The sequence below is a fragment of the Aquarana catesbeiana genome, linkage group LG10 (genome assembly GCF_042186555.1).
Source record: "Aquarana catesbeiana isolate 2022-GZ linkage group LG10, ASM4218655v1, whole genome shotgun sequence".
Lineage (NCBI taxonomy): Eukaryota > Metazoa > Chordata > Amphibia > Anura > Ranidae > Aquarana > Aquarana catesbeiana.
The window spans coordinates 24,693,826-24,719,851 of NC_133333.1; the positions used below are offsets into that span (position 1 = coordinate 24,693,826).

Here is a 26,026-nt window from a genome sequence, read left to right on the forward strand (position 1 = left end):
AGTTGCAGTATTTTCTTTTCCGTGGTTTTTATTCACTTGCAATACGTCTGTGTCATATATACTCAATTTCCCGTCACTGATATTTGTGCTTCCCTTACATTGAGTAAATTTATGTCATCCACGTCATGGTCATCTTGTCCATTGCTGTGCTCCTGTTGGGGATGGCGTTTTCCTGCCTTACATTTTTCAAATCTCACGTAAGACAATCTACAGCCTCCCTTGCAGCTTGTATTCTGGAAATCGTATCAGGTAAGAGCCCGCCCCCGAGGAACAGCTGAAGGGTGCATTAACTGGGCAGCATGATAATAGAAAAGCAGATAGGATAATGGAGAGCAGGGCAGAAAATCACTATGGGAGCTGTGACCACTCTTTCTGTAGAAGCAACCCAGATTTGTGGGGTCCTGAAACAGTATAATAAAGAAGCGTAAAGTGTAACTTCATTCAAAGCAAATACTTAGTGACTGTAAAAAAAATCCTTCTCCAAAAATAATCCATATGCGTCCATTACTTAATGACCCTGTAATCTATTATTCATAAAATAGTTTCCTACTAAGGTGACAACGTACACTCACTGTAGAATACACATAAAACACAGGGACTGTTAAGGTGCCAGACAAATACAATATACTACATCATACTTTAAAATCCATATTAAATTTTATTAGATACATTAAAACTTTTTCTTTTCACGTACAGTACAGCAATTTTTGCTCAACGTGTTTCGCCAAAAGATGGCTTCTTCAGGAGACTTTTAAATTACTTCTAAACATATTTTTTCTGTAAGCAGAAAAAATATGTTTAGAAGCAACATCACATGGGGCCATTCGGCCCTATTATCTATGTTCATACATGACCAGTTCATATACAGCAGAATTACATTAACCACTTGCTTACTGGGCACTTAAACAATGTTTTATTTGGATGGAACTTGTCTGCAGTCTGCACAGTCCTGGTCTGGTCGTGCTTCCAGACCAGGACTGAGAAGAAGGAAGGTACTGGGGGTTTTGGCAGGTGGCCATTCTGCTTTCTATGGTTGCCTGTCTGAATGCACACAAGAAGGGGAGGCATTGCTTATATGAATGTATATTTGTATATATATATATATATATATATATAATCAGAAAAACATGATCTCCGTTGCTAATTACTGGTATGTGATCCCCCACAGACCACAAACCAATCAATGGCAGTACATTTTATAGGCCTGGAACAATAAAATGTATGCGAAAACCAAAACAAGAACCTCCTGAGTTTTATTTTGTTTTTTTGTTTTTTTTGTGGTGGTTGTGATTTTTGGTAAATGCTTAGACATTCAGTTTACACGTCTAATACAATCTTTTTTTTCTGCGCAGCAGTTTCGCACTGCCTGGCTTACAAAGTGACACCATACACTGGTTATGAATCTGCACAAGAAGATGACCTCAACTGCTGGAGCTAACTCTGGCAACTTTACCTTTCAGCATCTACAGTACTGGGAGGGAGAAGGATGTCTGTCGCCTCCTGCTCACTTATATGTAATGTATACCATAAATGGTCTCTTATCTAGTTATAAGTTATTGGTGTATCTAAACCCCCAAAAAGATTCGATACATGGCAGCTTATCAGTCCTTAGATGAAATAGCTGCATTTGTTTTCTTTTTTCAGGTTAAGGACATTTTCTGCAGGTACAGGAATAATACCTAAGGGGACACAGCAACAAAAAAAATAATAATTACCTGGTGGAGTCTTCACTACCCCCTACTTTATCGAAAAACATTTTTGGATAGATTCCACCTCTAACCCCCCATTCACACCTGAGTGATTTAGAATAAATTGCTCGTTGTGAAGAAGAAAACGAAGTGGTCGCACACTGGAGCCAAACGAATGCTTGATAGAAAACCTTTATTGTCAGATGCCAGACACAGGTACAGGAATCACAGTTAACTGTAATTCCTGTACCTGTTTTTCAGTGGGCAAATATATAATATGTATGTGTGTGTATATATATATTATATCAATTTTTTTTTAATATATAGGGAATATGATGGGAGGAGCTAGGGCACACAAAAGTGAGTTTTAACTCTCAAAGTATGGCTTGATCTCCTTGCCAAGAACATGTAAAAAGCTGTGGGCCCACCAACCTTTAACAATCAAAATATCACGTTTGGTGAAGACACCTCTGTGCTGCTCACGGTTCTCCTTGCTGGAGGGGAAGCTGTACCTGAGGCTCTGTAGTACAAGGATCTCCCTGCTTCTGCTTCATTTATTTTGTTGATCTGTGCATCTTTCAAAGGCTTTCCCAAAACATTTAATTGTAATTCTTACAACAGCAGCTGGCTACAATTTAATCAGAAGATTGTACACACTTGTGTCGACATTTATAAGATTTGTTTGCAATATTGAAAGATTGTTCCAATAGAAAATTTCCTTCAAATATCCCCTTTCCGCTAAATTTATCAAGCAGATGTCTCGTTGAGTGCAGCAGATGATTACACATCTGGCCATACTCCAATGGGTCAACTGAGACCCATGGCTAGACCGAAATCTTCCTCCCATGGCAATGTTTTTCACCATATAAAGGATCTGGAGTTAAATGATCACATGAGGGGATTGTTCAGGATTTCACAATTTTTGTTAAATTATTGCACAAGACAACATTTAACTTAGGACTCGCCACCATGACCAGACTTGTATCTACTTTTCTTTCTTCTTCGACCTTCCCAATTTTACCGTTCCCTCACTCTTCTATCCAACTAGAACGTTATTTCTATCACTATATCCCTTCTCCCAATTCATCCCACAGGAGCTTCATCTTCTATACCAGGGATATGCAATTAGCGGACCTCCAGCTGTTGCAAAACTACAAGTCCCATCATGCCTCTGCCTCTGGGTGTCATGCTTGTGGCTGTCTTGCTATGCCTCATGGGACTTGTAGTTCTGCAACAGCTGGAGGTCCGCTAATTGCATATCCCTGTTCTATACCAATACCTCCTCATCCATCCACTAGACCTTTATCCCTGTCGCAATACCCCTTCTATCAATTCATCCCATTAGAATGTCATCTATCCCAATACCCCCCTAATCCATCCACTAGACCTATATCCCTTCTCCCAATTCATCCCACTAGAGCTTCATCTCTTATCCCAATACCCCCCTCATCCATCCACTAGACCTATATCCCTTCTCCCAATTCATCCCACTAGAGCTTCGTCTCTTATCCCAATACCCCCCTCATCCATCCACTAGACCTATATCCCTTCTCCCAATTCATCCAACTAGAGCTTCATCTCTTATCTCAATACCCCCCTCATCCATCCACTAGACCTATACCCCTTCTCCCAATTTATCCCACTAGAGCTTCGTCTCTTATCCCAATACCCCCCTCATCCATCCACTAGACCATTATCCCTATCCAAATACCCCTGCTCCCTATGCATCCTACTAGAGCTTCATCCTCTATCCCAATACCTCTCCTTTTCCATTTACTAGAGCTTAATCCCTATCTCAATACCAATACCTGTGCACGCTATTCATCCCATTGGAGTCGGCGAAGGCACATCATATGTGTGGCGTAAATATTGCAGTGCGATACTGTTTGCTCATGTAAGTGTCCTGATACCATGATGGCAGGTTATGCTTTTATATCTTTAATATGTTTTTTTTTTTTTGTACTGTTTGCTTGTTTATTACTTATTTCTGTGGCAGCACCCTAGAGTTGGCATTGCAGGTGCATATTTGAATGGGAGGGTCCCAGGTACACCTTGTTGGCCATTTTATGATGTGTGTATGTAGCAAAGTGTATGTCCTTTGGAGAATTCTGCAGCAATTCTTCCAAGTGCCAATAGATGTCCCCACATGTCCTCAGTTTATTTGTATAGGAACTTTTCTAACTGAAGTCTGGTATTCTGCCGAAAACTCCAACTTGCCTAATTCTCCAACCACATCACTTCCAGTTTCTCCCCAGCAGCAATAATTGTAATTTCAACGACTTGGCTTTCTTCACAAAACACAGGCAGCATATAGACTATGGTACATGACGAGTTGGCTGTTTTAACAGAACCCCGGGTAAGGAAAAAGTTGTTGCCACCTTGGAGGTGGCCATGTTAGTTACTAGCGGGTGGACTAACAATGTCCACTCATTATCTCGTGTACCGTAGTCTATACGCTGCCGGTGTTCTGTGAATACAGCCAAATTGTCGAAATTACAGTTGTTGCTACTGAAGAGAAACCGGAAGTGACGTGGTTGGAGATTTAGGCGAGTTGGAGTTTTCGGCAGAACACCGGCATAGGATTAATGTGCTGTCCTCTGCTGTGGGCTCCAGCCACCATCTTGGAGAGGTCTGTTTTGCATCCTGACTCTGAGCTCTCATGAGATTTCAGTGGCCATTTCGCCACAGATAATGTATGTGCTGTGTCACAGGAGGGATTTCTGGATGCAAAAGCAGAGGAGGTAACCACCATCAATTAAATCTTAAAGTTTGGTTCACGTGGTTGCCCCTTTCAGGGATTTGGTCTATTCCCAACTAAGTGAGAATCTTTATAATAGAAAGAAAGTGGACCATAAGGTACAGGAGTATCATACGCATTGGCTTCCCTCTTTTGGGGCAAAGTGGGAGAATGCCTAAGTGCAACAGCATAGAGACTGCAAAGTGCTGTATTGGAGGCTTGATGTCTCATCTGCCCCCTACTGATGCTAATGGAGCACAGATCACGCTATATTAGCTTCTTCCCTGACCACAGTGGCTGCAAAAAGCAACAGCCGAACCTGGAAGTGATGTAGTACAGGTTGCTTCCAGGTTCTCAACATGCAAATATTCTCCTGCGCTCACAGTGGTAACCCAGAGGTATGAACAGTATAAAGACCTCCTAAAGCTGGTGGTCTTGCTGCTTTCTCAGGATATTGGGCATTCTCAAACTGGAAACTAACGAAATCGAAAGAGAAGGGCGCACCGACCTAGTGCATTACCACAATATGCTTTATTGAAAAGATAAAAGAGCAATAATACTCACAGCCGTTTAGACACATCCTGGTCTTCTGGCAGGACCGATTGACGTTAATAGACTTTCATGTAGCAGCGGGCACTCGTTGTGACATATGTTGATATCAATCACGTTTGAGTATTATTGCTCTTTTATCTTTTCAATAAATCATATTGTGTTAATGCACTAAGTCGGTGCGCCTTTCTCTTTCTGTTTCGTTTGCTTCCAGGTTCTTACTAGGTAGGGGAGATCAGTAAATGGGCATTCACTGGTCTCCATCCCCTCTAATCGGTGAAACCTGTCATGCCGGTCATGGTTCTGCAAGAGGGAGAGTGAAGGCCAGGAAACACGGGGGAAGGGGCGCAAATGTACCAAGAATGTGTGAAAACGATTGGGTGGCTGTACAGGGTGGTCTCTGGTTTGGAATGGGGTAGTTGGCCTGCCAATGGGTTGCTACTGCTGTGGTGTGGGGTACCTGGGTTCCCCTTCTCCTGAAATGAACTGAGTAACCTGCTGCCTCAAGGACCTTCTTGTTGCAGTGGGACCCACAAGGCTACAAGTGACCATTCCAACACATATTGTGCAGGCATGGTCCACCATCGGGAATCCTGTCCAGAGCAATGATGTGATCCCAACACTCAATTCCATGTAGGACAGGAAAAGGCTGAAAGAGGCTGGAAAAGATCAGCAGCACCGAGATGCAAAAAAAATTATGAAAACCATATTTATTAAAAAGAAAAAAAAAAAAAATACTTTAGCAAAAGAACTGTCATCCAGTTAGGGTTGAGATCTACTTTCATGATGACACTACAGTGCTGCTTTTCACAAGTGAACTGTTACTTTAGGTTCCATCTATGTCATATGTTCCCACCATTCCAGGCTTGACTTCTGCTTTGCGTACAAAATGTGTGATGATATGATTTTTCTTGGCCACCTAGTCAAAACGTCTTTGAATGAGGTGCGAAGAGTGCTAACCACAGGCGATGAAGTCATTGTACAGCCACCCCCCCCCACCATGAGACCCTGAACCAGGCGAGAGCTTGCAGCAGACCACTCAGGAAGTAGACAGGAAGACGCAGCTCTCGGCATACAAGGTACCTGCATATATTTTATTTATATATAAATATATACAGTATATATAATTATAGTACAACGTTTTTAAATAAATATATACACACAGTGTATGTATGTATGTATGTATGTATGTATGTGTGTGTGTGTATATATGTATGTATGTGTATATATACAGGGCTTTTTTTTTTCAGAGAAAAGGTGCAGGAACTCAACCATGCCCGCCACACACACATACCTGCCAAATGGCATCAAATAGAAGCTCTTCCCTCTGCATACAACCCCCTCCCTCCACTACCCTCATCTTCTCCCCCTCCTTAAAAGCTCCACCATCTGTCATATGTCCTACCTTTGTTGCAATATTAAGCTGAAACACCTATCCGGCTGTAGTACCTTCCAACATACTATAATATACTACAGTCACTTGCAAGGGAGATCATGCAGTAGGAGCATCAACAACTGGTCACCAGGGAAAAAATGGAGACCACAGAGGCTGCAGCCTACCACACACCCTCTCCTGCCCATGACTGCACTGAACTCTGGGCACCTGTTCTGTATCTCCCTTGTCCCTGTCCGGCACTCAGTGGGATCTGTGCAGGAGATCTGACCTGTGGGAGCTACTGGGAGATGAGCTATCACTTGTAAAAGCAGAAGCTGGACTTCAATGTTACCAAGTGATAGTGGTGAGCAGGGAGCAGACGACCTGAGCCAGAGGTGGTGGAACTGAGTTCCCTCTAGTTCCTGCTGAAAAAAAGCCCTGTATATATATATATATACACCTTTATATGTTATAAAATAAACCAGAGCTGCTTTCATTGGCTTAAGGTGGAGACTCTTTCCTGAATAGCAAGGTCTGAACTACGAAGGAATGGAACTAAACTGGAACTGTTGGCCAACCGATTCAATTTCTTAACGCATTCCACCAGCCAATGAAGGACTGGGACTAAACTGGAACTGTTGGCCAACTGATCCCATTTCTCAATGTATTCCACCAGTCAATAAACAAATAGTCCCAATAAGGAATTGAACTGGTTGGCCAACAGTTCCAGTTTTAGTTCCATTTCTTCTCAATTCAGACCACCATGCTTTCCAGGAACATGGTCTACTGAAGGAGTAGTTGATACACTAAACTTTTGTATCTGGTAGATGCCTTGAGTGAGCTTGACAAATATTTAGTTGCGTCTGATAGTAGCCAATCCAGCATCAGCTTTCGTTGGCTGGTGGAATGCAATAAGTAATTGAATTGGTTGGCCAACAGTTCCAGTTTAATTCCATTCCTTCATTGGCGGGTGGAAAGCAATAAGAAATTGGATCGTTCGGCCAACAGTTCAAGTTTAGTCCCATTGCGCTATATAAATCGTGAATAATAATAATAATAATTTTTTGGTATCATTCTCCTTTTAGTAAGGTGTGGCAGGGGGTGTGTCCTATGCCTACATACTTTTGCTAATAGGTGTCCCTCATTCCAATCTCAGAAAGTTGGGAGGTATGGGGGGGGTTGCCCGTTTTTTTACATGGTCTAAATCTTTATTGACTTTTACTTTTTCAACTCTTGTTGCAACTTTTATAGCACCTGTGATAGTGTTATAGCGGGACAGCTTTACAGCCAATATAGAGAATGTCATTAGATATTGAGATGGCACGGGATGTAACTAGACAGCCAAAACTCAAGACCCTCATAAGACCCTTTCATGCTGGGAAAACAGGGGTGTAGACCTGGGAACTCAGCACAGGAACGGTGGGAACCTCTCACAATGAGCACTGCACAGACCCGGGAACTCCTGATAATGGGCGCAGCAGTTGATCAGAGGTGGGAAATTAGCAGGGATGGTGGGAAACCCTCATAATGGGCTTCTGTGGGTGTACAGACTGGGGAACTCAGTGCAGGGTTTTTAGGAACCCCTCATAATGGGAATAACAGGAGTTTAGGCCCCATAACTCAGCCCAGGGATGGTGGGAACCCTTTGTAATAGGCACAGTGCCTCGAAAAACTATTCATACCCCTTGAAATCTTCCACATTTCGTCATGTTACAACCAAAAACTTAAATATATTGTATTGAGATTGTATGTAAAAGACCAACACAAAGTGGAAAATATTTGTGAAGTGGAAGGAAAATTATAAATGGTTTTCACATTTTTTACAAATAAATATGTGAAAAGTGCGGGGGGCATTTGTATTCAGCCCCCCTGAGTCAATACTTTGTAGAACCACCTTTCTCTGTAATTACAGCTGCAAGTCTTTTTTTTATAACCTAACCCCGCTTTAAACTTCTCCACAACTTTATCCCTGACCTGTCTGGTGTGTTCCTTGGACTTCTTGATGCTGCTTGTTCACTAAGGTTCTCTAACAAACCTCTGAGGGCTTCACAGAGCAGCTGTATTTATACTGATATTAAATTACACACAGGTGGACTCTATTTACTAATTAGGTGACTTCTGAAGGAAATTGGTTCCACTAGATATTAGTTAGGGGTATCGGAGTAAAGGGGGCTGAATACAAATGCACCCCACACTTTTCACATATTTATTTGTAAAAAACTTTGAAAACCATTTATCATTTCCCTTCCACTTCACAATTATGTGTCACTTTGTGTTGGTCTATCCCATAAAATCCCAATAAAACACATTTATGTTTATGCTTGCAATATGACAATATGTGGAAAATTTAAAGGGGTATGAATACTTTTTCAAGGCACTGTATATTGTATATTGTTGACTTAGCAGCACTTAAGAAGTGAGTTAATACCTGGGAAACCAGCACAGGGGTGGTGGGAACCTCTCATAATAGATACAGTAGGTGTACAGACCAGGGAACTCAGTGCAGGGATGGTGGAAGCTCCTCATAATAGGCATGGCTGGTATACAGAGCCAGGAACTCTATACAGGGGTGGTGGGAACCCTTCATATTGGTCACAGCAGGGGTGCACACCGAGGAATTTTTGAGCAAAGATGTTGGGAGGTTCTCATAATGGGCACATCAGGTGTGCAGACCCAGTTAGTCAGTGCAGGGTTGGTGGGAACCCCTCATAATGGGCACAGCAGGTGTACAGACCAAGGACCTCAGTGTAGGGATGGTGGGAACCCCTCATAATGAACACAGCGGGTGTACAGACCAAGGACCTCAGTGCAGGGATGGTGGGAACACCTCGTAATGGGCACAGCAGGTGTACAGACCAAAGGCCTCAGTGCAGAGTTGGTGGGAACCCCTCATAATGGGCACATCAGGTGTGCAGACCCAGTTAGTCAGTGCAGGGTTAGTGGGAACCCCTCATAATGGGAACAGCAGGTGTACAGACCAAAGACCTCAGTGCAGGGTTGGTGGGAACACCTCATAATGGGCACAGCAGGTGTACAGACCAAGGACCTCAGTGCAGGGTTGGTGGGAACCCCTCATAATGGGCACAGCGGGTGTACAGACCAAGGACCTCAGTGTAGGGATGGTGGGAACCCCTCATAATGGACACAGCGGGTGTACAGACCAAGGACCTCAGTGCAGGGATGGTGGGAACACCTCGTAATGGGCACAGCAGGTGTACAGACCAAGGACCTCAGTGAAGGGTTGGTGGGAACCCCTCATAATGGGCACAACAGGTGTACAGACCAAGGACCTCAGTGCAGGGTTGGTGGGAACCCCTCATAATGGGCACAGCAGGTGTACAGACCAAGGACCTCAGTGAAGGGATGGTGGGAACCCCTCATAATGGGCTCAGCAGGTGTACAGACCAAGGACCTCAGTGAAGGGATGGTGGGAACCCCTCATAATGGGCACAGCAGGTGTACAGACCAAGGACCTCAGTGAAGGGATGGTGGGAACCCCTCATAATGGGCTCAGCAGGTGTACAGACCAAGGACCTCAGTGCATGGATGGTGGGAACCTCTCATAATTGACACAACACATGCGCAGACCCAGGAAACTAGAGATCTCACATACAGAGTTCCCGACATGTAACCATTCAGCCCCCCCCACCCCTGACCCCTTCCCTTGCAGCTCTACTCTAGCGTGACTCAAATCGAGTTGTCACCAATATCTCGCACTCTGACTATTTCCATTAACACTTCTGTGGTTTGCAGCTTTCTTTGCAATTTGAATGTGGTTACTTGTTTACAAGAACACAATCCAGCTCATCAGTCTAAAAGTTAACTCTGCAGTGTCACAGAAATTAAAAAAAAAAAGGATTCACGAAATACACGTTTTATACAGCAAGGGCTTATAGATAGTACCCCGAAATTCCTAGTCCCTGAATTTACTCAGTTTTTTTCCCTATAAAAATAAAGTGACTGGTTCTCTTGATGGTTTATACAAAGTATAAGGAGGAAAACGCTAAGCAGTGGAAATTGGTGCAAATGCAGTAAAAAATCTGTCACAAAAAAGGGTCCATCAAGAACTGACAGGAGTTCTACAAGAGCCCAGAGCTCCCAACTGTCCCTGATTTGGAGCAATGTCCCTCTGTCCCTCTTTCCCCCTCATTTGTCCCTCATTTTGGTCTGATCTATATAGTTGTATATAAAATACACTATTTACCTTTCAAAAAGTGTTTCCCAGTGCTAAATCTTTTATCCAAATCCTAAATTGCTGCATTTGTACATTTGAAAAGCCAATATAAAGGAATAGTAGTGGTAAAAAAAGCACTTGTGAGTTTAACTCATCTTTTTTTTGGGGGGTTAATTCTCCTTTAAGGGGTCGTGGTGGGAGCGTGTCCTATGTCTACAAACTTTTGCTAGTAGGTGTCTTTCATTCCCATCTCAAAAAGTTGGGAGGTGTGAGAGCCCCCCTTTTATCAGGCCTTGGATATACTGTACAGGAGGGATCTGAACGAATTGGTTACTCTTTAGGCGACTTTCACACTGGAGGCGTTTTCCAGGAGCTAAAGGGCTAAAAATAGCGCCTGAAAAACGCCTCCTCTGCCACCCTGGTGTGAAAACCCCGAGGGCTTTTTCATTGGAGCGGTGCGCTTGCAGGACGGGGAAAAAAAGTCCAGCAAACAGCATCTTTGGGGCGGGGTGGGAATACACCGCTCCTAAAACGCCCCTGCCATTGAAATCCATGGCTAGCGCTGCCAAAGCACTTCGGCAGTGGTGCTTTGCGGGCACTTTTAACCATTTTTCGGGCGCTAGAGGGGGTTAAAAGTGCCCCGCTAGCGACCGTAAAGAGCCGCTAAGACGACGGTAAAGGGCCGCTAAAAATGGCGGCGCTTTACCGCTGACGCCCCCCGCCCTAGTGTAATAGTCTCCTTAAAGCTGAAGTTTAATCTGCTTATATTTTAAATTCCCTGGTCCCACCCCCCCCCCCCCCAATCAACATGTTAATAGAATTTTTAAATAAAACCTTTCCATTTTCATTACATATCCATTTTTAGATCTAGTGATGTCATCACTGGATCTGTGTGCTTCTCTAGGCAATGCAGGCAGATCGTGGCTGGTGGGAGGGACCCGCATGGTGCTGTACACAGCTTTCTGAAAACATCACAGCACCCTTCCTTAGTTCTCTTCTTAACAGCACTCAGCCCTGGTGCAAGCAGTGGGGCCTGTTATGGATTGGGGAGGGCCCAGGCCCCCCCCCCCCCCTTTTTTTTTTTTTTTTAATGCCAGTTCTTTTGCTTACCCTCTGCTGTCAGCGGGAATCCGCCACTGACAGCAGGACTAACTAATCGTTATTAAGACTCTGGCAGGTGCTGGCTCCTTAACTACTGATGACTAGCCAGCAGGGATTAAAAAAATGTATCCAAATTGCACTGCAGCTGCACTACAAAATCGGATTGAAAATCAGATCAAAATCGCACAGTGTGAACCCAGCCTTAGGGCCCTTTCACATTGGGGCGGTTTGCAGGCGCTATTGCGCTAATAATAGCGCCTGCAAATCGACCCGAAACAGCCGCTGCTGTGTCTCCAGTGTGAGAGCTCCCGAGGGCTTTCACACTGGAGCGGTGCGCTAGCAGGACGGGAAAAAAAGTCCTGCTAGCAGCATCTTCGGAGCGGTGAAGGAGCGGTGTATACACCGCTCCTTCACCACTCCTGCCCATTGAAATCAATGGGACAGTGCGGCTATACCGTCGGCAAAGCGCCTCTGCAGAGGCGCTTTCCGGTGGTTTTTAACCCTTTCTCGGCCACTAGCGGGGGTTTTACCGACGGTAATGCGCCGCTTACAATGGCGGCGCTTTACCGCCGACGCCGCCCCCGCCCCAGTGTGAAAGGGCCCTTAGCGTGTCCCTAGTGCTCCCTTGTGCCCAACTTCAGCCCCCGAAGATTTGGCTGCTCAATGACGGGGCCATTTTTTGCGATTTGGCACTGCGTCGCTTTAACTGACAATTACGCGGTCGTGCGATGTTGCACCTAAACAAAATTGACGTTCTTTTTTTTTTTCCCCACAAATAGAGATTTCTTTTGGTGGTATTTCATCACCTCTGCGGTTTTTATTTTTTGCGCTATAAACAAAAAAAGAGCGACAATTTAAAAAAAAAACACAATATTTTGTACTTTTTGCTATAATAAATATTCACATTTTTTTTTTTTTTTAAAAGCTATTTTTTTTCCTCAGTTTAGGCCGATATGTATTCTTTTACATATTTTTGGTAATAAAAATTGGAAAAAAGCGTATATTGATTGGTTTGCGCAAAAGTCTACAAAATTTTACTAGTAATGGCGGCGACCTGCGATTTTTATCGAGACTACGACATTATGGTGGACACATCGGACACTTTTGACACATTTTTGGGTCGATTGACGATTATACAGCGATCAGTGCTATAAAAATGCACTGATTACGGTATAAATGACACTGGCAGGGAAGGGTTTAACACTAGGGGGCGATCAAGGGGTTAACTGTGTTCCCTATGTGTGTGTTCTAACTGTGGGGGGAGGGGACTGACTATAGGAGATGACAGATCGTGGTTCCCAGCTCGTAGGAACTCACGATCTGTCTCTCCTCTCCTCACAGAACTGGGATGAGCGTGTTTACATACACACACACACACACACACACATCCCTGTTCTGCCTCTTGTGCCCGTGATCGCTCGTGGCCGGCGGTCATCGCGACCATGCAGCGGGCGTGTGTGCACCTGCTATCCCGCTTAAAGGGATCGAAGTATAGCTACGATGGATGCATTCTATGCATGAAGATAAAAAAAACCTTCTGTGTGCAGCAGCCCTCCTCAGCCCCCTAATCCTTACCTGAGCCCATCTCGATCCAGCGATGTTGCACAAGAGGCTTGGCTTTCTGGGACTCCCTCTCCTCATTGGCTGAGACAGCAGCGGTGTGCCATTGGCTCCTGCTGCTGTCAATCAAATTGACTGAGCCAATGAGGAGGGAAAGGGGGCAGGGCTGGGCCACGGCTCCGTGTCTGAATGGACACCACAGAGCAGCGGCTCAGCTTGGGTGCCCCCCTAGCAAGCTGCTTGCTGTGGGGGCACTCAGCAGGAGGGAGGGGCCAGGAGAGCCGTAGAGGGACCCGAGAACAGGAGGATTGGGGCTGCTCAGTGCAAAACCACTACATAGAGCAGGTAAGTATAACATGTTTGTTGTTTTTTTTTAAACAAAAAAAAATTTGACTTTTTAGTATCACTTTAGCCAAGGAAATAATAAACACAACCAACACAATAAAAATCCCTGTTTCCAAGTTTCTAATGCACAGCGTGCAGTCAAATCAGACTAATGCCCTGTACACACGACCGGTTTTGCCGTCAGAATAAACTCGGAAGGTTTTTACGACGGAGTTCCGACGGAATTCCGCTCAAGCTGTCTTGCATACACACGGTCACACCAAATTCCGTCCAGAACGCGGTGGCGTACAACACGTACGACAGGACTAGAAAAAGGAAGTTCAATAGCCAGCGGCCAATAGCTTCCGTCTCGTACTTGCTTCAGAGCATGCGTCATTTTTGGTGCGTCGGAACAGCATACAGACGAGTGTTTTTTTCGATAGTAATATGCTCCATCGGAAAAATATAGAACATGTTCTTTATCTAAGTCCGTCTGAATTTTCAACAGAAAAAGTCCGATGGGGCATTCACACGGTCGGAATATATGATGAAAAGCTCCCATCGGACTCTTTCTGTCAGAAATTCCGCTCATGTGTACGCGGCATAAGAAATTTCAGTAGAGAAGAGTCTGTACAACTATACAAGACTGAAGGGAATGCTGAAGGTCAGCTCTAATTCTTAGTAAAAAGTGGTTAGGAGCTTGCTATAGTGGTTAGAAAGCAGCTGCTAGACAATTTAGCTGAACAAGGTTCTAACAGCTTTTTGCAAAGAATGGTGATGAAGAGGAACTTATGTACAAACCACTGAAATGAGTGGACTATCAATTCTTCATAGACTCACTCATTGTGTGTCCTAGAGAGCAACCACACTACAGCAACCCCTTTATTCAACTAGAACTCCTATTAAACTTGTTCAGTACTTCACCACTCTATTGCCAGGTTATCCTGATGGGGCAACCTTCCTCCATACACAGATACACCATCTGCCATTTAGGTCATCTGTGGGAACTTCTTTTTTCCTAGATATGACAGCATTCCTCTTAAAAAAAAAATAAAAAAAAAGAAGATGAAGAACAGAGGATTAGAAGGGCAATGAGGGCAACCACTGCCAGCTCCACCATATCAGGGGGAATAATAACAAATCAAGGGTGTCTGTTAAGGTTCGCATTTATCCAAGTGCAGCTGGATGTAGCCAACCACTACTATATCTAGTAGTAGTTGGCTACCTCCAACTGGACTTGTTATCTTCTCCAAGCAACATCTTTAGTTTGAATGAATGTCAAGAAGATATCTCAGCTCTCAATGGACCTGAAGAGACATAAACTAAAATGTCTGTTAGGGTTCCCATTTATCCAGGTCGTGGTATGTCTATTAGTGGTTGGCTACATCCAACTGGACTTGTTCTGTAATGCTGATGGCGTTTCGCATCTTCTCCAAGCAACCCCTTCAGTTCCAATGAATGTCAAGAAGATATCATAGCTCTCAATGGACCTGAAGAGGCATAAACTCAAGTGTCTATGAAGGTTCCTAATTATCCAGTTCATGGTATATCTATTAATGGCTAGCCACATCCAACTGGACTTGTTCTGTAACGTTGAAGGCATTTTGTATCTTCTCCAAGCAACACTTTTACTTCCAAAGAATATCAAGAAGAAGCCCAGCTCTCAATGTATCTAAAGATGCATAAAGTCAAGTCTGTAAAGAGTCTAATTGATCCAGGTCATGGTATGTCTAATAGTAGTTGGCCAATTTCAACTGGACTTGTTCTGTAATGTTGAAAAATTTTGCAGATATCCAAGGAGCTAGAACTGAAGAAGTGGCTTGGAGAAGCTACAAAGTGTCTTCCAACAGTAAGAATAAATCCAGCTTGATGTGGCTAACTACTAATAGATAATAATTGTAAAACATTTCCACCCAAGCATCAGAGAAAAGCAAACTTCTGAAAATATTGATCAGTCATAGAGTCAGTGTCCAAATCTGAACCTGTGACCTCTGTGGAGTCTGACTGTAACTCTACTCGTGGTGCAACTTGAGATGCTGGACAGCGGCCTATCTGTCTGATCTCTTAGGACAATCTTGCCTTGTCTTTTGTTTCTTGTGAACCTTGAGCTCTTTGCTCTTCCCATGAACTTCCTGATTTAGGCCATGTCTCTGCACTTCCTGTTTGCCAGATTATTGTGCTCTCTCCAGCCAATATCTTGATCGCTTGCGTACCTACAGCTGTTCTTATCTTCATTACCACTTGTTACTGACCTTCGGTTTGTTCTTTGACTATGCTTCTGCTTGATCCCAACCTACAACCACTTGTTACTGACCTTTGGTTTGTTTACTGATTATGCTTCTGCTTAATCCTTACTTGCTATATCTGCTACTGGAATCTGGCTTGCTCACTTCCTGGTGAGGTGATCCTGAAGACCGCAACCTGATACTAACAAACAACAAAACTCCTCTCCACCATCAGGAGCTCTGCTGAATACTGGTTAGTGCTTAGACCCTGTATTTGAAGGTGAGCTTACTTCATCTGCAAGGGTGAGCTGCTCTATACCTATCCCATGGGTCGGTGGGAGCCTCACTGCTCCTATAGCTACTGGTCTCCAAGCCTGACCCCTGACCGTGACATGTAGTTCAGTTGAACTTTTTAAAAGTTTGCAAACCTCCAAAATTCTAATTTCTGAACAAAAAGTCCCATTGAAGTCAGGCTCCAAAAAAGTTAATATTATAGAGCAGCAAATGATGCCAAATTGTGCAGAATGGTTTGAGAAGCTCCTGGAAGTCTGATCTGATGAGATAATGGAGTCAAAGTACAATCTGAGCCAATTGTTTTATATTATTTAAGGCATTTCATTGTTTATTTGAGCCACTAGAACTGAAGAATCTGTTTTGGATATGCTTGGAAATGTCTTCACCATCACAGAACAAGTCCCACTGAAAACGACCAACTATTACTAGATAATAATAGGAAGAAATCTCCACCTATTTACAGATGAAGCGGGTAAGGATCACAGAAAAGTAAACTTCTGAAAAGCTCAATCAGTCGTGGTTCAGTTGAATGCTTTGAAAGTTAGCAAACCTCCAAAATTCAAACCTAGACATCACATTGAAGCCAGTGAAAATCTGAACTGGGCTCCGAAGAAGGGAGCAGCAAATTATGTCAATTTGTGCAAAAGAATTTGGAAAGCTGGTGGCAGCCGTATGAGATAATGGGACCAAAGAACAGCCTGAGCCACTACCGTTAAATGTTCTACCAGGGATACTAAGATAGAAGGGTGGAACCTTGTGGGACTGGCAGTCAAGCTAAGGATGCTTGGCCAACAGCAGAAGCAGATATAAGGGCGAAACAGCTCAGAAGTCTTGGACCCAAGTATTGGTCAAGTTGACCTACCCAACTCTTGCACATTGACAAGACAGAATCTTCTCAACCACCAGTGGGTGTCTGTCTGTCCCTTATGCATAAGATCCTTACTGACCTATGTATTATACTTTTTGTGCTGTAACCCGTGATATCCTCTTTTTTGAGAAGTCACACCACTAACATCTACATCTCTTCCCACAGCGGTTCATAGCTGGCCTTCTGGACCAACCCAAGGAAGATGTTGTGTGGCAACCTTCTTGGGCTCACTTGCGCCTCTCTGAGCTTCATTCTGGGGCTCACTGGCATCCTCAGTGACTATTGGCTGGTGAATTTTGGATCAGATCTTTTCCATGAAGGCATCTGGCAACGATGTACCAATAACGCATGCATTAAAATCAGTGGGATAGGTAAGATGTGTATTTAGGTCTTTCAGCTTTCCATACAGCCATCTTAAAAAAAAATTGTACTAAAAATCATGCATTTTAAAAGCTTACTTTCAGTATTTTCTTTTGTGCCATATTTACTCAATTCCCCATCACTGATATTTGTGTTTCCCTTACAGGGTACATCGATGCCACCCGCACCCTTCTCATCTTTTCCACCGCTCTGCTCCTGTTTGGGATGGTGTTTTCCTGCCTTACATTTTTCAATTATCACATAGGCCGGTTCACAGCCTCCCTTGCAGCTGGTGCTCTGGAAGTCTTATCAGGTAAGGGCCTGCCCCCAAGCAACAACTGAAGGGTAGGGATTAGCCGAACACCCCCTGGTTCGGTTCACAGTAGAACATGCGAACAGGCAAAAAATTTGTGCGAACACTGTTAAAGTCTATGGGGAACGAACGTGAAAAATCAAAAGTGCTAATTTTAAAGGATTATATGCAAGTTATTGCCATAAAAAGTGTTTGGGGACCCGGGTCCTGCCCCAGGGGAGATGGATCAATGCAAAAAAAAGTTTTAAAAACTGACGTTTTTTTGGGAGCAGTGATTTTAATAATGCTTAAAGTGATGCTTGTAAAGTAGCACATTTTTTCCATGTTTAGAACAATACCACAGCAAAATGACATTTCTAAAGGAAAAAATGTCACTTAAAACTACTCGCGGATGTAATGTATTGTCGGGTCCCGGCAATATAGATGAAAATCATTGAAAAAAAACGGCATGGGTTCCCCCCCCCCAGTCCATTACTGGGCCTTTTGGGTCTGGTATGGATATTAAGGGGAACCCCGCACCCAAATTAAAAAAAAAATGTCATGGGGGTCCCCCAGGCACTATATACTCTGAACAGCAGTATATATACTATACGACCTGCCCTATATACTCTGCAGAAAATTGAGCCTTAGGTGTTGGTGGTACCACAACACTGTAAACCCTCACAGTTACTCTTGGTGAGCGCAGGAACGGGCCCTGCTGTGAAATATTATATCACAAATTGTAATTACATGCCCCTGTTAAGCAGGAGCAGAAAAATTGGGCCGGTGGTGGTGGTGGTACCAGAACACTGTAAGACCTCACAGATACTCTTGTTGGGCGCAGGAACGGGCCCTACGTTGAAATATTATTTCAAAAATTGTAATTACATGCCCCTGTTAAACAGGGGCAGATAAACTGGGCCTTGGATGGTGGTGGTGGTGCCCTAAACCAAAAATATTGTTGGAAGCTAGCATCATCAAGATTGAGGAGGAATAGGATAGTCAGCTTAGGCAGTCTTCAAGGGATCCCCACATCCATAGAAAATTCAATCAGTTAAATCAGCATCAGGTGCTTGATAGCTGCTGATCCAAGACTGATTCATTTTTATTAATGTGAGCCTATCAACGGAGTCTGTGGACAGGCGCACTCTATGATCCGTTACAAACTCTCCAGCAGCACTGAATGTGTGTTCAGAAAGAACGCTGGATGCAGGACAGGCCAGTATCTCAATTGCATATTGAGCAAGTTCTGGACAGTGGTCCATCCTCAAGACCCAGTAACCCAGTGGATGCTCTGTTGGAAAGGTCTCCAAGTCTGCTCTTGCCCCTATATATTCCTGCACCATGTAATGCAGACGCTGGCAATGCTTAAACCGATCAGACCTTGGCACTGAGAACTGAAAAATTGCTTAAAAGCATCGGTCAGCCGGCCACCTTCTCCACCGCTCTTTCTCTGACTGAACGAAGCCTCAGCAACACGTTGTCCAGCACCAGGAAATTGTAACCTCCCAGGATCTGGAAATGCATTGCACCAACCTTTCTTCAAGGCCTACTAAAGATGTTTCATCCTCTGCTCCCTCTGCGAAGGCAGAATGAGTTCTGCAACCTTACCCTTGTAACGTGGATCAAGAAGGGTTGTCAGCCAGTAATGATCCCTCTTCTTGATACCACAAATCCTAGGGTCCTTTCACAGGCTTTGCAGAACCAGGGAGGCCATGCAGCGTAAGTTTGCAGAGGCATTCGATTCTGGGTCACTAAGGATCACATGATCCGTAACAACCCCCTTACAGCCACGTACAACTCCTTGGGTTTCTGGGGACTGAAAACCATCCCTTGAAGACTGCTGCTGAGTGTTATCCTCCACGTCCATGCTGACACAATCCTCCTCCTCTTCTTCCTGTGTGTTTGGCGGGCCCGCAGGAATGCTATCTGGATAAAGGGGACCTTGAGAGGTAAGGAAGTCCTCCTCTTCCTCCCGGCTTTTTAGATAAAAGTGATCCCAGCGGCGAGATCACTTTTATAGGGATAGGAGAGGTGTTCCCAGTTGTTTCCGAGCTTACCGGAGCCGTCGGTAAGTCCAGATTCGATCCGATGTGGTAGATGGCTAGGCAGGAAGTCGAGTGAGGGCAAGATAGCCTCCACTCGGCTCTTTGCCCTTGGAGGACCGGAGCGACCTCCAAAGTCACTTTCGATTCTCGGGCTTAAGGACATTTTTTTTTTTTTTTTTAACGTCAAAGTGTCAAAAACATTTTTTTTCTTTTGCTTTTAAGGGTAAATTAAAGAATTAAAGCTCTGAGATTTTTTTTGACCCCAGAGCTCTCAATAAAGCGGACCTTTCATGCTTATCTCTATTACAAGTGATGTTTACATTAATTGTAATAAGGAATAAAAGTGATAAAAAAAAATTAAAATAAAGGGACAGTGTAAAAAAATAAATAAATAAGACTTTTTTTTTTTTTAAAGCACCCCATCCCCCACGCAGAAGCAAACTCATACGTAAGTCACGCCCACACATGTAAACGGTGTTCAGACCACACATGTGAGGTATTATACAATCGTTACAGTGAGAGCAACAATTCTAGCACATGACCTTCTCTGTAACTCTAAACGGGTAACCTGTAAACATTTTTAAAGCGTTGACTTTGGAGATTTTTAAGTAACGTTGTTTGTCTCCATTCCACAAGCATGCGCAATTTTAAAGCGTGACATGTTAGGTATCTATCTATTCGGTATAACATCATCTTTCTCAATATATATATAAAAAATGGGTAACTATTGTGTTTTTTTTCATTCATTAAAATGTATTTTTTTTTTTTTAAATGTTTTTAAAAGGCTGCTGCGCAAATATAATGTGACATAAAATATTGCAATGACTGCCATTTTATTCCCTAGGGTCTCTGCTAAAAAAAAAAATAAAATAAAATAAAAAAATAAAATATATATATATATATATATATATATATATATATATATATATATATATATATATATATACTGATTTTTACTTGTCAGAAAAAGGCCTGGTCTTTAAGTGGTTAACATGACACGAAACATTATCCATATTCTCCAAAAATAATCCATATACATCCACTACGTAATGATCCTGTAATCTATTTTTCATAAAATCATTTCTTAATGTGTTTTCTGCCCCCATGTAACAGCAGTGCAACTTTGTCACTTATTTATTACAGCGATGCTTCTTCTCATCGGATTGACGGTATACACATCTGAAACGGCTCATAACGTCCTCACCAGTTCCTACAACTTTGAGTGGTCATTCTTCCTCTGCTGGACCTCGGGCGTTTTCTTGGTTGTTGCAGGTTGGTTGTCAGCAATGTCTCAGATTTACCCTACTGGGAAAAAAATGGGCGTTAACACACGGTTTGACATTGGTTAAGGTAATTGGATTGAACTCATCTGCAGTCTGCTGATTGCATTGTTAATTAGTACAGACTGCAGATAAGCTGAATATAAACAAAACTATTTACAATGAACGAGGCTTGTTAAATCAGATTTCAGTGAACAGGGAATCAGACAGCAGTGAGAAGTTACTGTGTGTTACCAAAGTGGAGTGATAGCTTTAGACAAATGTATACTAGGGGTTATACTAGGGTTCCTTGGGGGAGGAGCAATTTCAACATCTCTGAGATCATCTGAAGTAATCACTTACACCAATGATCTTTTGAGCTATCTGTAAGAGGGAATTCTTCCCAATCACCACCAATGTAAGGAGCCTTCATCCCACTGATAACTAGTGTAACCAGCTCTTCCCTTCTATTCAAGAGTGTTCGATGGTCATTCTCCCACTGACCCCCAATCTAAAGGGGCCCTTTTCCACTTATCGCCAATCTAAAGGGGCTCTTTTCCACTGATCACTAATCTAAAGGGGCCCTTTTCCACTGACCACCAATCTAAGGGGAGGGTCTTCTCCAACTAACCATCAATCTAAGAGAACCCTTCTCCACTGACCAGGGAGCTCTTCAATAATCATCAATGCAAAGAACATTCTTCCCAATAATCACCAGTGTAATAGGACCCTTCTCCTCTCACATTGAATAGTGCTAGATAGTCACTCTCCCATTAATCATCAATCTAAGTGGGGCCTTTTCCACTAACCACTAATCTAAGGGGGGCTCTTTTTCCACTGACCTGGCCATCAATCTAAAGGGACTCTTCTCCACTGACCGCCATTCCAAAGGCTCCAATGGAGCTGTTCAATGACAATGAACTCCGATGTAAAGAGCATTATTCCCACTGATTACCAGTGTTATAGGGTCCTTCTTCCATTCACTACCACTGTAAGAGGGCCCATTTTCCTATGACCACCAATGGAAGGTGGCCCTTCTTCCACCGACCACCAACCTAAGGGAGCCCTTCTCCACTGGCCATCAAACTAAGGGAGCCCTTCTCCACTGGCCACCAACCTAAGGGAGCCCTTCTCCACTGGCCATCAACCTAAGGGAGCCCTTCTCCACTGGCCATCAACCTAAGGGAGCCCTTCTCCACTGGCCATCAAACTAAGGGAGCCCTTCTCCACTGGCCACCAACCTAAGGGAGCCCTTCTCCACTGGCCACCAACCTAAGGGAGCCCTTCTCCACTGGCCATCAACCTAAGGGAGCCCTTCTCCACTGGCCATCAACCTAAGGGAGCCCTTCTCCACTGGCCATCAAACTAAGGGAGCCCTTCTCCACTGGCCATCAAACTAAGGGAGCCCTTCTCCACTGGCCACCAACCTAAGGGAGCCCTTCTCCACTGGCCACCAACCTAAGGGAGCTCTTCTACACTGGCCACCAACCTAAGGGAGCCCTTCTACACTGGCCACCAACCTAAGGGAGCTCTTCTCCACTGGCCTTCAACTTAAGGGAGCCCTTCTCCACTGGCCATCAACCTAAGGGATCCCTTCTCCACTGACCACAAATCTAAGGTAGCACTTCACTGACCACTAGTAGAGAGGGCACTTCACTGACCATTATTATCACTGTAAATAATTTTGTTATATACTAAACAGTCCTGGGTGTCAAAACATTTTAAAGCCGAACTCCATGAATTATTTGTATTATCTACATGCCTTGGTCCAGCTTGGCACAATGTAAATATGCATATCTCATACCTGATGAGCTGCTGGGGAAGCTGAAAATCATGGTAGTAGTTGGCTCTACTACAGTTATAGCTGCAATTTTGGTTCTGTGCAGGTCTACTTTTCCTCTGCACATTGACCACAGGGGGTCGTGCGCATAGCACCACCGCCATTCATAGAATGCCTTGTATTTTTCTTTTTCAATGAATATAAGGCATTTTTTTTGACTGGACATGGTGGAGATCATATCACCACTGCTTCCTTTCTACCTTGTCCATTCAGGGAATGCCTTGTATTCACTGGAAGAAAAAAAAAAAATACAGGGTGTTCTGTGAATGGTGGCGCTGACAAGTGAGTGGCCCCTTGTGGTGAGAGGTGAAGCCACTTACACAGAACCCAAGCAGGACCCCAGAGGATTGTGGTTATCACTGTAGTAGCACTGACTACTTGTTCAATTAAGCTTTGACAATACTGTAAAAACTGGAAGCTGCTTGGTTACTACGTAGAACTGCACCAGATTTTGCACTCTCCAGTTTTAGTAAATCAACACCATTGTGTCAAGCTGGTCAAGGGGTAAGCACGTGATATTTAGTTGCCAACTAATAGCAGAAAACATGATCTTCATTGTTGCTGCTAGTTACCGGTATGTGATCCCCCGCAGACCACAAACCAATCAATACCAGTGAATTTTATACGTTGGGGACACCAAAAATAGATTTGGAAATCCAAAAAAATCCCTGAAAGTTTTTTTTTTTTTTTAAATCATAAGACATTCAGTTTGCACGTCTAATGCAATCTTTTCTCTTTACAGCAACTTCGCACATCCTGGCGCACAAATCTACACCGCAGACCGGGTATGAATCTCTGTGAGAAGGAAACGTTGTCAACGGCCGGAGCTGACTTTGGGAACTTTGCCTTTCAACATCTACAGTATTGGGAGGGAGAAGGGTTTTTGTCGCCTCCTACTGCCCACTTATATAAATTGTATAACAAAAATGGGAAAAAAAAAATGTTACCATCTCGTATCTAGTATAAGTTATTAGTGAATCTAAACCTAAGAAAAAATATTTAACCACTTACGTACCGAGATTCTTTTTGAGATTTGTTGTTTACAAGTTAAAATCAGTTTATTTTGCTAGAAAATTTACTTAGAACCCCCAAACATTATATATATTTTTTCTTCAGACACACTAGAGAATAAAATGGTGGTCGTTGCAATACTTTGTCACACCGTATTTGCGCATCGGTCTTATGCCCTGTACACACGGTCGGACATTAATCGGACATTCCGATAACAAAATCCTAGGATTTTTTCTGACGGATGTTGGCTCAAACTTGTCTTGCATACACACGGTCACACAAAGTTGTCGGAAAATCCGATTGTTCTAAACGCGGTGACGTAAAACACGTACGCCGGGACTATAAACGGGGCAGGAGCCAATAGCTTTCGTCTCTTAATTTATTCTGAGCATGCGTGGCACTTTGTGCGTCGGATTTGTGTACACACGATCGGAAATTCCGACAACGGATTTTGTTGTCGGAAAATTTTATAGCAAGCTCTCAAACTTTGTGTGTCGGAAATCCTGATGGAAAATGTGTGATGGAGCCCACACACGGTCGGAATTTCCGATAACAAGGTCCTATCACACATTTTCCGTCGGAAAATCCGACCGTGTGTACGGGGCATTACAAGAGCTATTTTTAAAAAAAAAATACATTTTTTGAATTAAAAAAAAATAAACAACGGTAAAGTCAGCCCAATGTTTTTTCTATATTGTGAAAGATAATGTTATGCCGAGTAAATTGATACCCAACATGTCATGCTTCAAAACTGCGTGGAATGGCGACAAACTTTTGCACTTAAAAATCTCCATTGGTGCTGTTTTAACCGCACATGTGTTGTTTGAACACCGTTTTCATATGCAGGCGCGACTTGTGTATGCGTTCGCTTTTGCACACAAGCTCGGCGGGACGGGGCGCTTTAAAACATTTTTTTTTCATTTATTTTACTTTTTTATTTTTTATTTTTACACCGTCCTTTTAAAAAAAAAATGGTTTGGGTCACTTTTATTCCTATTGCAAGCAATGTAAATATCCCTTGTAATAGAAAAAAAAGCATGACAGGACCTCTTTAACGTGAGATCCGGCATCAAAAAGACCTCAGATCTCACATTTACACTTAAATGCAATAATAAAAAAAATTAATAAATGAATAAATGTCTTTAAAAAAAAAAAAAAATAATAAAATTCCCCTTCAAGACCATTGGGGGCGGAAGTGACGTTTGACGTTGCTTCCGTCATCCAATGTTATGAAGCCGAGTGGGGGCCAGCATTCCCTCACTCGGCTCCATGCTACTGAGGGGACAGCATCGGATCTTCTTTGCTGGTAAGCGGCGGAGACGACCCGAGCGCGGTGGGATGGGGGGCTATCTGCTGCCATAACCCCGGTATTCTACGTCAGTGTGTCGACGTACAGCTATGGCGGTTTGCGATAAGTGGTTAATGCATTGCAGCTTATCAGTCCTTAGATGAGGTGGCTGCATTGGTTTTCTTTTTTCTGCGGGTAGAGGAAAATGTCAAAATGATAATGTGTCATGGCGCAGCCAAAAAACTTAAAATTAAATTGCAAAATTATAAATACTAAGCAGCTGAACAGACAAGGATGAGTCCACAAAAAAATCCTAACACCAAATAAATATAAAGATAAGTGGGCTGGGCTAGAAGTGAGACATGCAAAACCTAAAATTAGTAATATTTAAAAAATAATTAAAAAAAAGAAGAAAATTAATATTTTTTTAGGTTTAGGGAGTTCCTGAACCTAAAATTATAATAAATAAATAAAATTGAAATTTAGAAAAAAGTAAATATTTTTAGATTTAGGGAGCCTCATTTCTAGCGCTCCACATTTAACTTTATATCTATCAGGTACAGGCAAATACCTGATAGAAATCTAGTGTCCTTCTACCTTCCTGTTATTACCAATGATGAAAATGTTTCAGCTTTTCTCGTGATCCTATGTAAACTACATGACCCCTCCGCATCATATAATGGAGACGATGATGAGGTGGGGGAGGGGAGGGGGGTTGTTTGTAGTCCAACAGCTTAGGGTTGTCACCCTTGCCTAGGAAGTGTCTGGTAAAAAAAAAGAAGAAAAAGGCCTTAAAAAGAAAACTAATGCAGCCACCACGTAGACTAATCAAGGCCCTTTGTACACTCGAAGACACTCTGCATAGCGGCAAGGTTAGGACAGCGCCCTCTACTGGGACTTCCTTGCCAAAGCCGTTCCCTGTTGGAAAAATGCAGCACGCCTATTTAGGGAAGCATGGCTCCCCAAATTCTATATGTAAGTTGATTGTTTGTTGTAACTGCTTTATATAAAATAAAATGCTAAAAGCAAGAAA

The 26,026-nt window shown here is 43.2% G+C and overlaps 1 protein-coding gene across 1 annotated transcript; it reads left to right on the forward strand.

The window, feature by feature from the left end:
- Positions 1–5,824: 5,824 nt before the first annotated feature.
- On the forward strand, positions 5,825–26,026 carry LOC141110471 (protein NKG7-like). The gene is made up of 5 exons (XM_073601826.1): positions 5,825–6,053; positions 17,061–17,266; positions 17,422–17,568; positions 20,739–20,867; positions 23,437–26,026. The coding sequence occupies exons 2-5, from the start codon at positions 17,098–17,100 to the stop codon at positions 23,493–23,495; spliced, it is 504 nt and encodes a 167-aa protein (XP_073457927.1). The 5' UTR covers positions 5,825–6,053; positions 17,061–17,097; the 3' UTR covers positions 23,496–26,026.

Bases quoted from the DNA above. Each gene is read 5' to 3' on its own strand.
- LOC141110471 (XM_073601826.1), top strand. From the start codon at position 17,098: ATGTTGTGTGGCAACCTTCTTGGGCTCACTTGCGCCTCTCTGAGCTTC. The intron at 17,267-17,421 runs GTAAGATGTGTA...TTTCCCTTACAG, and splicing joins CATTAAAATCAGTGGGATAG to GGTACATCGATGCCACCCGC. The intron at 17,569-20,738 runs GTAAGGGCCTGC...TATTTATTACAG, and splicing joins TGCTCTGGAAGTCTTATCAG to CGATGCTTCTTCTCATCGGA.